This window comes from Papaver somniferum, chromosome 2, assembly GCF_003573695.1.
Source record: "Papaver somniferum cultivar HN1 chromosome 2, ASM357369v1, whole genome shotgun sequence".
NCBI classification, from domain to species: domain Eukaryota; kingdom Viridiplantae; phylum Streptophyta; class Magnoliopsida; order Ranunculales; family Papaveraceae; genus Papaver; species Papaver somniferum.
Genome location: NC_039359.1, coordinates 5,222,046 through 5,237,105, shown reverse-complemented (window position 1 = coordinate 5,237,105; position 15,060 = coordinate 5,222,046). Strand labels below are relative to the sequence as shown.

The window sequence follows — 15,060 nt, the reverse complement described above, 5'->3', positions numbered from 1 at the left end:
CGCTTTAAATCCGCCACACTCACACAGAAGTGTATCCACGTCCATGCTTGGCCGACCCTCTTTTATTAACCAATCAGGTTGCTTCAAACTCGCCACAGCGTTGAAAAGGAGGAAACCACGCTAGATGGTCACAAAGCCAATTGGCTTCCCAAGACCCGCGCCGAACGCGCATGCCGGACGCACATGCCAATCGGCATGCCAAACATGCCAAGCAACATTCCAAACTCGCCAAACGCGCATGCCAGGCGCACATGCCAATCGGCATGCCTAACTTTCCAAACGCGCATGATAGGCACACATGCCAAACAACATGCCTAACTTGCCAAAAACGCGCATGCCAGGCGCACATGCCAAACGGCATGCCATATACGCTAATTAGGGTTTCGTCATGCTAAACCTTAATTTAGACAAATTTTCCAGGCGCTGACAGAAGGTAGCCATAATCAACGACTATCCTTCCTCATGAGATGCAATCTCAGCCATCCAAGTTTGCCACCGAGCTGACAGACTTGTGGAAAATTTCAGGCGACCAGCCGCCTAAAATTAATGGCCATGGGTACACCAAGCGCCACTTGCAACACCGTGCCACTGGCACGCACGAGCCATACCGCATTGCTACTGGCGTGCACCAAAAACGCCACTGCGCCATCTTCAGGCTCCAACACAAGGTAGCCACAATCAACGGCTACCCTTATTTCATAAGATGCAATCTCAGACATCGAAGTTCGCCACCAATCCGGCGATCTTGTGGCAAGTTTTAGGCGACCAGCCAAGACGAGCCTAATAGCATCACATGCTATTTACCTGCGACAAGCCTCTCAATTTCAACTTGCCACACGTAGAAAAGTGCTACATGTTTTCCACGAAAACACTCGAGACATCAAAACATGTCACAAACTGGGGGATACTCATCAGGGTATTGTTCTGGCGGTTTATAGCGTGCGACGTTCAATACGCCCGTTACAAGAAAGTGTCATAAAGCGGGGCGGTTAATAATGGCAAGAAGTAATGGTGAAACGTATCCTTCATTATGGAAACATCAATTCCAGGCGTTATCCGTTACTCCCTTCTTCCACCACTCAATCGTTTCCACTTCCTACGAGACCAGGGTACATTTTTTTGCGACTTGTATAAATAGGTACCTATTTCCACCAAAAACAAGTTTTTGGTCAGGAGAACAATACAACATTTAGAAATCACCTGATAGCTTTTCATTCAGCTAGGCAGTCCAGTTTTCTGATACAAGTCACAAACACCCACACTTCCAGAACGGCAATTCTGGTCTCGACACTTTCTTCGCTTCCCTCCCTAAGACCAACCCTTCTCCTTCACTTTGTGACCGAAGCAAGTCTGGAACGACCATTTCTTGGTTTAGGATAGATTTGTACAGATTTATCTCTCGAATCAAAAGTACTCCCGTGCAGTACATTGTTTAGGGTTTAGACTCGTTTCTCATTCACACATACGAATTTACCAAAATCAGCAGCAACAATTTTCACCCACAAACAGAAGGTCAAATTTCACTTGAGGATAATTAAATGACACATGTAATGGAACTAAGTATGCTTATCAATCAAATACTATGCTTTTTGAAGTGTGGTATCAATTATTGAGTTAATGTTAGTATTTTAGTGAGTTGATAGATAATAATTCGGTTAGAAAGTATGATTACAGGAATGCCGAACTTTGGTTCGACTACCTGCGCAAATATTTCAGGTTGCCAAACTATATATGTTTTGGCCACTTCTGCTTTGGCAGTACAGTTCGTCAACCTAAAAAATGAGGTAACCGAAATTTTATTTGAAGGCTCAGACACAAACTGAACACATATTTGATACAAAAACCAGTCTAAAACAAACCTAAGAATGGAGTTCTGTGATTTCTGCATCAAGATAATGACTTTTCCAACTTGTGCAAAAGCAAAATTTTGAGTCTCCAGAGAAGAATTCGGCAACCTAACATATTATACTTTGCTAACCGAACTACAAAGTTCGGTTACCATGTAAAATAAAGATGAAACCGAACTTTTATTTGAAGGCTCAAACACAATCTGAACATATAAATGGTACACAATCCACTCTAAAACAAACTTCAGTGTGTAAATTTGTGATTTTTGCATCAAGAAAATGAGGTTTGCAACTTTTGGACAACTCAAAATTTGAGTCTACAGATAATAGTTCGGCAATGACTAAAAAGTTGCGAGCAAACCGAACTTTAGAGTTCGGTTGTCTTGTTAATTTATGTGGGAACCGAACTTTTATTTGAAGGCTCAAACACAATCTGAACATATAAAAGGTACACAAACCACTCTAAAACAAACTTCAGTGTGAAAATTTGTGATTTCTGCATCAAGAAAATGAGGTTTGAAGCTTGTGGGCAACTCAAATTTTGAGTCTACAGATAATAGTTCGGCAATGACTAAAAAGTTGCGAGCAAACCGAACTTTTTAGAGTTCGGTTGTCTTGTTAATTTATGTGAGAATCGAACTTTATGATGGGTTACCTGCTAAACTTTCATAGGTTGCCGAACTAGGTGTTCGGTTTTCTGCATAAAATTTCTGACTAACCGAACTTCTCCCTGTAGCCAAAACATTGGAGAGTTGTTGCACTCTATTTGTAAAACAAACATAAAATAAAATAACAAACCCAATTAAAACAAATATAAAAGTGCTACACATACCAAACTACGAAATTCCTCAGGTAATTGTTTAAAACACACAAACATACAAAATTAAACCATACGAAATCCATAACTAAGATGTTTTTTGAAACTACTACCATATGAAATCACTTACGACCACTACGACGAGGCCTTTTATTTCCATTTTCACCACGAGTCTTAGGTGGAACTTCCTTACCAGTTGGGGTTTCATCTCCTCCACCGTGGTAATAGCTTCGCGACTTCAACCTTCTCCTTGTTGTCGACCCCTCTTCATTTGCTTAGACCGACTTGCCTCTACCATTCTTTGAGATATAAGTTGCTCCCACTGGATGTGGTACAAGGTTTGTTCCTTTGGCGACATCGACTCTCCACTACGGATTCTAGTCATCCATTTCTTTAACAATTTCGTACCCTTCTTCACTTGATTCCAATTTTTACCACAAGTAAATATATTTTCAACAATTTGTAACAACTTTAAAGATAAAGAGAAGCAATGTACTTACCAAATTATCCCATAACTTAATAGCTTCTTCACTACAAATTGGCATCTCCTTTTAAGCTCTCTTAGCCTTCCTCTCCTTTGCCTTCGCCTTATCAGCAATAGCTTGTTGTTGTCTATTTATCACAATAGGATGACTAATTTCTTGGTAAAACTCCATATAATCTTCTTCATATGCATTTACATCTTCTCCACAAGGTACTAAATCACCAAAAGGTAAGTTGTACTTGTTTTTTTTTATTCCAATGTCTTACCGTAGGAGTTGGTTCATGTTTTGGCACAAAGTAATTCTCGGTGTTCCTTGTTCCTTGAACCATCAAAGTGAAATTTTCATTCTCCACGTTGGGATCCATTTGGACACAAGAAAGTTGTCTTAGTATTCTCCTTGGATTATAAATTTCGTAGCCGTGAGGATGCCAAATTGGTCCATAGTAAGCCGAGACGGTAGAGTAACCATTCAAATCATCTTCATCTACAGGGACATCATCGGGTACGACGTATGGGTGAAATACCACATCGTTCACCGTTAGATCGTCAAATTTCTCCCTCAACGATGCCAACTGCTCTTCTTTAGACTTCTTTTGTGTGTCCAAAAACACCCATTTTCCTGTTGTAGGTTCGCTATAGGGACAATTTGGAGTTTCCCTAGCCAATCCCAATTTAAAGAAGTGGTCGTAGATCCAAACCTATGAGGAAAAACAAAAATATTTACCACATATATGAAAATTGAATTGGAAGCAAAAAAAAATTAGCGAATAATTTGCTAATTAACAATGTAGAAGCTCACCTGAATAAGAGTTAGGTAAACTCCAATTTGAGTTGTTTTAATCCCCGACCCTTTGCTCATCTCTCCTAAAACAAATGAAAGTACCCCAGTGGCCCAAGAGTAGTTGTTCATCTCATCGAGATTCTCCAAAAGCTATAGATAATGTGCATTTACCTTATTTCCAGAAGTGTCGGGGAAAATGACAGTTCCTAGATGATATAAGAAATAAGCGGTGACATGGTGCCTAAGCGTCTCCTTGTCCATTACCAGCTTTCCCTTCTTCACCTTCTGAGATGTCCCTTCAAATGCTTTCTTCAACTTTACCAACTTAAATTTCTTGACCATCTTCTTCAAGGACCCATTTGCTTCTTTGGGATTATACTCATCGCCACGTTTAGGAGACTTCACAACACGTCTAAACTCACATTGGGCCTTTTTTGCATTCCATCCTAGACACTTTAGAGCTAATGATTCAAGAGCTTCATAACGCATCGAGGGGTTGTAGCCTTCTCGAATACATTTACCTTCCACGGGTAGGCCGGTGATGTTCATGCAATCATCGGGAGTAATTCTCATCTCGCCAAATGGAAGATGCATTGTATATGTCTCGGGATAATGTCTCTCGAGAAATGCGGATATAGAAACAACGTCAAAATCCACATGTTGGAGCTCAATATCTCCCCACAACACACATTCTTTAACCTTCGCCTGAAACTTGGCACACTCCTTGGAAAGATCCCATTTGGACGCCTTTTGACGACGAATAAGACGAATTGCATCATTATGATCCTACGAAAAGAATATCACACTATTAATACTTAACGAAACATATCCAAAAGAACTCGTTTTGTTAGATAAGAATACTTTTGTCGCATAGATCTTCGCAACCCATGAGTGTTTGTAGCCAAACAATATTGTCCCTCCATCATTCAGAGTACCATAAGTTGGGATCTTCGCTGACAAACACAACTTAGCATGTGGAATGTGCGAGTATCTAGCACAAGGTGGCTTCGGCTTCGCTTTCTCTTTAACATGAATAATTTCTTGCTATTCTTCCTCTTCCTCCTCTTATTCCTCATCCTCCTATTCTTCCTCATCCTCCTCTTCCTTTTGTCCTTCTCCTTCTTTGCCCTGTACTTGGTCTTATTCCTCTACATCTTCAACATGTTCTCTTTGTTCTTAAAACTCTTCATTTCCTTGCTCTTCTTCATCATCATTCTCTTCTTCAATAACATTATCAGTTATATTCTCCTCCATCACCTCTTGATTGACATCTTGGATTACATTACGAACATTCTCTTGGTTCACTTCCTGTAACGATCCCCCTCCATGTTTAGCATTTTTAGTACCACGGTTTCGAAAATCCAAATGTTTTGCTCCACGAGGGGTGGGAGTTCTCAAATCTTCACCTAGGTGGAGAATAGATCTTTTTCCTTTTTTCCTAATGAATGAAAACCACATTATTAGATAAACAGAATATTGTCTTATCAAATAAAATTGAACATGGGATTACATCAAACACAAAGGTGTTAATAGACTAAAGTTCGGTTATCTAGTATATGAGTTGTGAAGTAACCGAACTAGGAGATCAGTTAATTGGTGTAAGTTGCGAAGTAACCGAACTACATATTTGGTGTTGACAGCATGAGTTCAGCTCCCCCCTAGAAATTCAGAAGTAACCGAACTATATAATACCAAAGTTCGGTTACCTATATAAATTTATCGACCACACCGAACTCTAATTTCCCATACAAAGACGGAATTCGGTTACGCAAATTTTCCATGCGAGCTTACCGAACCACGGAGTTCGTTTACCTAAAAATTCATAAAACTTGCGACATTGCCGAAGTGTTCTTCGTATTGAAAGGTCGGTTACAAAAAACTAGGGTTTTTCAAAATTCTCCTAGCCGAAATGTTTACTGTAACTACCATTTTCAATGGGTTTTGATGATTTCTAATCGATTTCTTCAACAAGAAACGAATTAAAAGGAATGGGTATGAAGGAAATTACCCGCGGATTTGCATTTCACTCGAATCAGACTTCTTTTTTGATGTTGGATGATTGATTTGGCCTCTCAACTTTGCTTCAAGTTGTTTATAAATATACAATTCTTTTGGGAGATTCGCTATATTGCGAGTCCCGGACTCAATCCTGGAAATCTGGGTGTTTGCTTGGTACGCATTGCTTATAAAGATGGATTAATTGACGATAAAATTTTTTCGAAACGAAGAAGAAGATGAAGATGAAGAAGAAAAGGGAGAGGAGTTTTGAAATTGATTAAAATCAGTTTTGTTTTTAGATTTTAATTTAATGGATTAGATTAGTGGGTTATTAGGATTAGTTATAACCTTAATTAGGATAAGAACAGATTAATCTTCACTAATTATTTAGGACAGCCCTTAAAATGTAGGGTGGACAATTGAATCACATAGAAGTCCCCCACCAAAATGGGTTGGTGCCCAAAAAAATCGTTCTTAAGTTTGCGACTTGAGGAATGATGCATTTTCCAATGAGTTTTATAAATCTATTTCATATAATATTTTTCTTCTCTCTTTTTATTGCTTACCAACAATGCTACTGCATTAAGATTATATAATACATATGTACAATCTCTCATTTTCTATCATAGGCACTAGGCATGCATCACTACTTCATAGAAAGCATACAATTATGCTGTTTATAGTAAAAGTTTCCCACGGATCAAAGGCAAATCAACTTCCTCGCACCAGTTTACACATCTAGTTTCAAAAGTAGAAGTAGTGTTGTCATTCTTCAAGTCATTACTGTTTGGGAAATAACTAACCCAAATCTTCCCTCCTAATCTCCACTTCAAAACACTTCCTTCCATATCTCTACTCAATCTCCATCCAACTCCTTCACCATACTCATCGCCATTAAATACCAACCCTCCAGCTTTATTAAACAATCTGCTCGCACCGTTGTACCGATTTTTCAAGCCGGTCATCGGATTTCCCACGTCTCCCACTTCATCGCCGCTCTTATTAGCCTTCCATGTGGAGACCTCTATACCGGTCGCACTATCACATAAAACCGCTTCGAAAATGGCCGCGTGTCCTTCGGCATCTTGATCAAATCTCCAACTCTTTGTTTTTCTTCTCGCTGTTGTCTTTGCCATTCCTCTTAGTTTTCCTGAACTACCTTTGACAGCCTTTTTCGTTTCAACTTCCCTCTCTTGGTTCTCAGTAGAACGACCTAAGCTTAAACTGGAGACGTAGTTGGCTCCAATTTCTGGTCCTGCCCAAATCCGAATTCTCGACGGGAAGTGCCGTTCATCTGAACACACAGTATTTGCCTCCTCATTCTTGTTAAAACCTAGTTTCACCATGTGGAAACGCAAGTTATCAATACGTGCATTTACTTGGATAAAACCGTCGGTAAAATAAACCGAATATTGAAGCTGAATCGTAGCCTCGAGTTGTTGATGCGCCAATACGTATTTCAGTACTGTTTCCTTCGTATCAAACTGATTTAACCGTAATGGAGTCGAATTCTGTCGATGGCTAGGTTGCATTGATAGAACTGGAGCGTAGCCTTTTAAGACCCAGAAACCATGAGTTTCAGTTGCATAAGAGAACCCATTAGATGGAAGAGGGGTTAGCAACTGTAAACCTACACGGAGGTCTCTTAAGATATACCAGTTGGCTAACATGTAGCCCAAGGTGCGCATGATGCATAATTCACCATCAATTCCTATTGAAATGAAGAAATTACGAATAACATGTTTACAGGATAGAAGATTTAGATTTGGAGACAGTAGTTTATGAAAGTAAACAGATCCGACTTCAGAAGGTGCGTCACAAACACAAATCCAAAAGATGCGACAAAGGAAAATGAAGTTGAAGAAATGAGAGAGTGATTCAGGTGAGTGAGAATCGACGATCCATGAAACTGGTTCTGGTTTGAGCTTTTGATGTTGAGAACGTGGACATGTACTCTCGTGAGAATTTGGTGCATGAATTATGATTTCCTGGATGAGTTGAAGGAGGAGAGGAAGGTAAGGTTGTTCGGATGAGAGTGAACATGGGTTTGAAACCCATAGTGTTTTTTCAGTAACATATGGTTCAAAACCTTGTATGCAAACAGAGAAAGTAACCTGCAGGGAGTTCGATCCTGATGAAGTTTTTTCAGCTTTGAGTAGAATTGATTTGTCGGTCGTGGAATTTAGCTGTTTTCCATCATTAGCGAGTTCGAAGATCAATGAAGATTCATGCCAATCCTCTCCTGAGCTAGGAAGCTCGGACATCCATGACCAGATATCCATGGTAGCTAGCTATATGTATGTAGCTGTTAACTCTTGAATTTTGATGAGTCTAATGAGTTTTAATTCTAGTGCTTTGTTGCTGTGAAGAGAGAATAAGTAAGTTCATGATACTAAGCTTACATATATAAGGAGAGGAGATAGTGAGTGATTGTTCGTACGTAAGGAGCATATCCAGAACAAGAACTAGTGATACAAGGTTTGCCATGCATGCAAGTCTGAGTAAAGCTTAACCACTAAATGAGCATACTAAGAAATATATGAAATGGTGGCTGTCTGTAGGCCTCATCTTCGATTTTTAGGTGCCATTAAGACTAAGTGACAGATGTTTAAATTGGCAGTTAAGTCAAGGACAATGACAAATTGATGGCTGGTGCTCGAGTTGTCCACGTTAAACGGCCATATTAATAACCTAGCTAGGAAGGGTACAGATATCTTGGAAGATGGAAGGCACGATGATTTCCTAGAATTAGTTTTTCACTTACGATTTTTTTTCTTTAGTTCGTTCGCAGGTGTACGTGCATGGTTTGTATTTTCCTATCAAGAAAAAGAAAAGGTAGGTTATTAATTAAGGCGGAGATGATTTAATTTACGTGGAAATTGAAAACCATTTTCAACCAGAAAAATTGAGAAGAACTCGGATAATTTCTTTTTGGAGGAGAATTGATCTTAAACACTTAACTATCATAGATTCCTATGGTCTCTAATTTCTTAGATAAAAACAAATATAGTATTTAGAGGAGCCAAGAGAATCAGAAATATTTGGTGGCTTAGAAAGACTGAAAGAAAAATCTGAGTGTAAGTTAATAAGTCCATAACTTATTCGGAGATACATACAAAACTAGAGATTTGTCATTTTGTTCTCACTGTGGGGAAAAATACAACAGTCTAACAGACTGTTTGGTTTGCATTTTTTGTAACCTCTGAGTCGGCATCTGAGTCAGGGCTAACCCCTGACTCGAGCCCTATAGAGTCAGGCATTACCATGTCTCTGAGTCGCTGGTTACATCTTTGAGTCGTTGAAATTGACAAAAATGACCTTGATGCTTTATATCAAAAAATCGCATCCTTTCTCATTTTCTTTGTTTGTTACGTCGAGAGCAGAGATGGGGGATACAGAAACAAACCCTAGATCTATTCTCAACTGATATCTTCTTCATTTTTCTCTACAAATCCGATAATTTCTATCTCCATCGTCACTCTCATCTCATCCTTTCATCTCTTTCAAATCATCTTAAAGCTTCTTTTTGAAACATCATCATCTTCAGGCATAATTCTTCATCCATTTTCATTTTCATATGGGTTTTATGTGATTTATCATATGGGTTTTATTTGATTTAGAATATGGGTTTTAATTTATATTTTCTGGTTGAACATCTGATTTTGTTTATGAAAATGCCAAGGAGAGAATTGTTACTGTACTTGCTAATTATGATATTACATGAGTTTTTCCTTTTTATAGTTAAGATTTTAGACCATACAACCAGGGATTTCATTTTGGTTTTCCTTTTCTTTTTATACTTTCTTATGAGCTATTTGTGTAATTTGTGGTGATTGGAGGTGGTGGTGGGTGGTGGTTGGGTGGTATACCATGTTTGGCTACTGTTGTCAGTGTCAATCTAGTATGGAAAGTGTGAAATTTGGTTGAACCTTAAGAGTACATTCTGGTCTCAATAGAGTAAAATGAGAATTGTTTTAGGGTTGTATGTCATAGTTACTTTCTCACTGACATGAATTTGGATTTTAGTTTGATGGGTCTGATAAAAAAAATTGTAGACAAAAATTTGTAAAGTTAGCGTTATCATTCTGTCTCATATAGAATTGATGAAATTGTAATAACTAAACGTTGCCCTGAACCCGCTATTTATAAAGAAAGCAGCATACACATTCTGCTTTCGACGATAAGACATTACGTAACAATAAACAACACAATCACTGAAAGTAACTTAGTTTGATTTGCCATTTGATTCGCCCAACTCGTAAGTGACCGTTAGGCTGTTAGAGTAGTTACTGTTTGGCATTAGTTAAGTAGTTCTTAGGAGTATGCTTGTAGTGTTAGTTATTCACAAACGTGATATGGACATATATATATATAGTGCAACATAATTAACAACTGACTGTATATAATTGGCCGCAAATCTGTGAAATTTCCTTCGCACCCATATCCACTTTTGCACGACAATATGGCCAAGTCTAAGAAAAAATAGACAACGTGATGGCATTGTAAAGTTTCAAGTCCGTATGTTGGGGATCATTCCTTGAGGGCATTTTCCATACTGGTCCCATGTTTATGCCTAACCCAGAGTCGGATCGTTAAAATGCAGTCGATGTCTCACTGAGTCAGAACTTTATCTGTTATGCTAGAATTGAGAGAAACACCCTGGATTTTGAGCATTTGGTTTTGGTTGTTGATGGGTTATATCTTATGAAGAATAGGTTTGTTATTTTTACATTTTCAAATTTGTTTGTTGAGGTTTGAATTCGTCAGTTGTTTTTCTGTTTAAGGGTGGTTTGGAACAATATTAAGGTGGTGGTGCTTGGGTGAACAAGGAACTGAAGAAAGGGTGAGACCGAAGAAGGTAAGCTCGACGCCTTCGTATCATTTTGTTTTGTTTTTTTGTTTTTTCCCTTGCCAAGTCTGCATTTATGGTAATAACACATGTGATGTTACTATTGTACTCTCTATTTTAGTGTATTCGTTCTACTAGAAATACTTCTTTGTTTGTTATTGTCCATAATACTCATGTGTCAGTAAACCTTTACAGTCAAACTATTATAATGCTGGAGCACATGGCATAGTAAGGCTTGCCACAGTATGATCAGTAGACCCACCATGCTTACAATGAAAACCCCTAGTGTCTAATGTTAGGCTGAGAGAATGAACAATGAATGTTGATTGAAAAAATAAAAATAGATACTCTGTTTACTTTGTTTGCTAGATCTCTTATATGACGTTTGCCTCTATCCTGAATGCATAGAGATCATGCTTAGTGGTAATTTACTTTGTCTGGTAATTCTCTGTAGTTAGCACACTCTCTTCTGTTTCAAATTACCCACGTCTTGTATTTGTTTTACTCTATGCTAGTTCTCTATGGATAAAAAAGAAGATGAGAAAGCGAATAAGATAACTTTTAGGAGCGTCCCAGAATTTAGAGGGTTATTTATTGACCAGTGTTTGGCACAAGCTACTGAGTATGGATTTTATGGAACTTCTTTGAAGCAAACTTCGTGGGGGTATTTGTGCAAGTTATTTTCTTAGAAGTATGACTGCACCATCACACAAAAAAATTTGAGTAACCACTGGGATTACTTGCGAACCCAATATGTCACTTGGTCCCGTCTCTTAGCAAGAACCGGCCATGGGTATAACGCGGAGACGAACACTTTTGATTGGAGCGAAGAGCAATGGATTGAATTAGACAAGGTACGAGACTATTTCAGTTTTTGTTTGGACTTTATGATCGAATTAAATTTATGCTTTTAAGCCCTGGTCTGGCTTACTTCTATCGTTGTTTTTCTTTAAATGTCGCACTTCAATTAGACCAATTAGTTGTTAGCTCTCTTGCTTTAAGTCCAAATTAAAATTATACCTTGTCCTGTGACTTTAGGTTTATGTGCTCCTTTAGATCATCAATAACAAGGATATATCCATATATGTGAAACGGGCTAATGTTTAAGGGGCTTTGCTTGGTACTAATTTTATTTTGCGCATCTTCCGTGTTAAATGTTTGCATAACCTTAATGAACCGGTAATGTTCTGTTTGGTGCATCTAATTATAACTTTGATTGTTTAAACAGCTGAACATATTTATTGATTTTACTTTCTAATTGATGCAGACAATCAAAAACGTAAGTCAATTCAAGAACAAGGGACTGGAAGATGCAGAGAAGTTGCAGAATTTATTTGATGGGAAATTTTCCACTAGAGATAATAGAGATACGCCTGGAAGAGTGGAAACGCCTTGTTCAGCTGGAACTTCGACAACTGCAGGGGTTTCAAATAATGGATCCGAATCTCATACAAGTCATGGAAAAGAAAAAAATCATGTGGATGACAACGAGGTTGATTCTAGTATCAATGCAAAGGGGAGTGGCAGGAAAAGGAAGAAGGAAATGGAGGAAAAATCAAGTGATCTATTAACTGAGAAAGTTTGTTCTATTGTAACATCGATGGAGACTCATATTCAACATAAGAAACTTGCTCTAGAAAAGGATAGCGCAGCCGAATTCGTGAAAGCTTTGGATAATTTACTTGAGACTGATTGCATCATAATGGATGAGTATTTGAGCATAAGTCTAAAAGCTTCAGAGATGCCTGGTTGGCAGAAATTGTTTGTCAGTTTGAAAAGTGATGAGCGTCGTGTTGCCTTTGTACACAAACTTTTAAAAGAACGTTGAGAAATCTTGAATACTCATCCATTGAGATGTTGAGAAATTAGAAAAAGTTAGAGATGTTAGGGTTTCAAAACATTCATGTTTGTTAATTATGTACTCGAGTTTTATTTTATGTTGAATGTTGAATGAGTATTTATTGAAGTTAATGGATGAATCAGTATTATTTGTGCTTATTTGTGCTTAATGAGTGAATACTGAATGAATGAATTCATATTTTCTTATTGGTTACATTCAATTGCTTGCTGGTTATTTTCTTATTTATGTTTTTAACCTTATTCTTTCATTTCATTGCAGATTGAAAGGCTACAAGGAAGAGGGCTTACAGAAGGGGAGAACTTAAATACATGCAAGTACTCATTTTCTTATATAGGTTTGTGAATAAATGGTTGTATTATATTGAAATTGAGTTTGTTGGATTCCTTAGAAGTATTGGGTATTATTTGAGTACACCAATCTCTACTAAATATTGTATTGAAATTGAGTTTCTTTCATCTACTTGGTCTTTTCAGGAAAATGAAAACGTTATTATCTCAACTAGTAGTTTTATGTTTGTTAGTGAAGAAACTTAAGAAGGCTAAATGGCGTGTACGCCCGAAGTACAAGAAGTCAATTTTAACGGGAAAAGCTTTCACCCAAGACCTGTTAGATGGAAATCCGAGAAATATGTACAGCCTATTGAGAATGAATAAGGTTCCTTTTACCCTATTATGCAATGAATTCCAAAGGACTTTTAGAGGATAGTAAATATATAGAAGTAGAGGAGAAGATGGCAATGTTTTTATACACAATTGGGTCCAACTGTAGGAATCGTGTAATTTTGTATCATTTTCAACATTCGGGTGAAACGGTTAGTAAGTATTTTCATGAAGTGTTGGCTGCTATGAAGATTTGGTCTGCTGAAGTTTTAGTTCCTCCGTCTAATGTATTTGACAAGCCAGCTATAACTAAAAGACATAAACGTCTTAGAGAAGGTGCTTTCAAAGGTTTTGTTGGTGCACTGGATGGCACTTTAATTAGTGCGAGCATTCCAGTCGAGAAGCAAACACCGTATAGAGGAATGGGAAGAGGAGAATGTACCCAAAACGTGCTTGCGATATGTGATTGGGATATGTAGTTTTTGTATGTAGTGGTTGGATGGGAAGGCACTGCTCATGACTCGAGAGTGTTGACCGAGGCAGTGCGTGATCCATCTTTCAAGTTTCCTTTACCTCCACCAGGTAATTTTCAGCTTGCTTTATTCCTATCTGTGTATGCACTATTTTGTTGTTGACATGGATTCTTGTTTTACACTTTGGTCATTCACATTGTCATACCTTATTGATTTATGCTTCAGTTTCATTTTTCTTTCCTTACTTTGGACTAGCATATATGTTACCTCTTGATGCAGTTTGATCAGCATGACTTCGTAATATTTTTGTTGAGAATTTGTAGACAAATACTATCTATGTGGTGTTGCGTACTCTAATACATAGGGGTTTATGTGTCCATATCGCAACATAAGGTATTGGATAGGTGATTACCGAAGAGTACCTCCTACGGCAAAAGAGGAGAAGTTTAATCAAGCCCATGCTCGATTGAGGAATGTGATTGAGAGAGCATTCGGGGTATTGAAAGTAAGATTTCCCGTCTTAAGTAAAATGCCTTCTTATACATTTGAGACTCAAAGAGATATCGTCATTGCTTGCATGTCAATACATAACTTTCTACGTCGTAATGCATTGGATGATTGGCTATTTAAAGAATATGAGAATGAGACATTTGATACGAATAAGACACAGGTGGAAGTCGAAGTGGAAGCGGAAATGGAAGAAAATGCACCTCGTCTGTTTGGACGACAAGAGCAGATATATATGAACAACTTACGTGATGAGATATCTAGTCTCCTTTAGATTTTGTTGCTTCTTTTATGTTTGTAGGAATGAAATCTTTAGATTTTATTGTTTGGTAATGTTTAATTCCATCAAAAAGGGAAGTTGTTTAGACTGGAATGGAACAATTTGTGATGTTTCAGTAGTGATAAATGTTATGGTTTGAAGTGTACACAAGGGCATTTTCTGTCCAAAAAAATCCATCCAGCTGAGTCAGGTCTAACTCACAAAACAAACATATTTTCTGACTCAGACCTTAGTGAGTAAGATCCAGATGAGTCAGGTGATTTCACTCAGATCCAGACGACTCAGATGAGTCAGTTGCAAACAAACAAGGTGTAAAACCGGACTGAGTCAGTAGTCCAAACTGATTCCTGACTAGCTGGTTCAGTGGAGGAGATACACAAACAGATCTCACGCGTGTTAAGATAAATAAATTGTGCATGAGGTGTATAACTAGAAGTTTGTGCACCACGATTTTCTCAATTGATTTTTTTTTGAAGCGCGTCTCAATTGGTTATTAGTAGTTGTGTCCATTAAAAAAATAAACCTATCATAGGGGCTCCAAGGTTTGAATTTTGAGGACTCTTA

The 15,060-nt window shown here is 37.9% G+C and overlaps 1 protein-coding gene across 1 annotated transcript; it reads right to left on the bottom strand.

Annotated features, from left to right (window-relative positions):
- Nucleotides 1-5,105: 5,105 nt before the first annotated feature.
- LOC113350610 lies at nt 5,106-8,209 on the bottom strand. Its single transcript, XM_026594749.1, has 2 exons — nt 6,654-8,209; nt 5,106-5,367 (listed from the first exon to the last, which is right to left on the bottom strand). The coding sequence occupies exons 1-2, from the start codon at nt 8,207-8,209 to the stop codon at nt 5,106-5,108; spliced, it is 1,818 nt and encodes a 605-aa protein (XP_026450534.1).
- Nucleotides 8,210-15,060: the final 6,851 nt, after the last annotated feature.

Excerpts from the sequence above, each read along its gene's own strand:
- LOC113350610 (XM_026594749.1), bottom strand. The coding sequence starts at position 8,209 with ATGGATATCTGGTCATGGATGTCCGAGCTTCCTAGCTCAGGAGAGGAT. Across the intron at positions 5,368-6,653 it reads GAAACTAGATGTGTAAACTG|GAAAAAAGGAAAAAGATCTA; the intron begins GTGCGAGGAAGT and ends TTCATTCATTAG.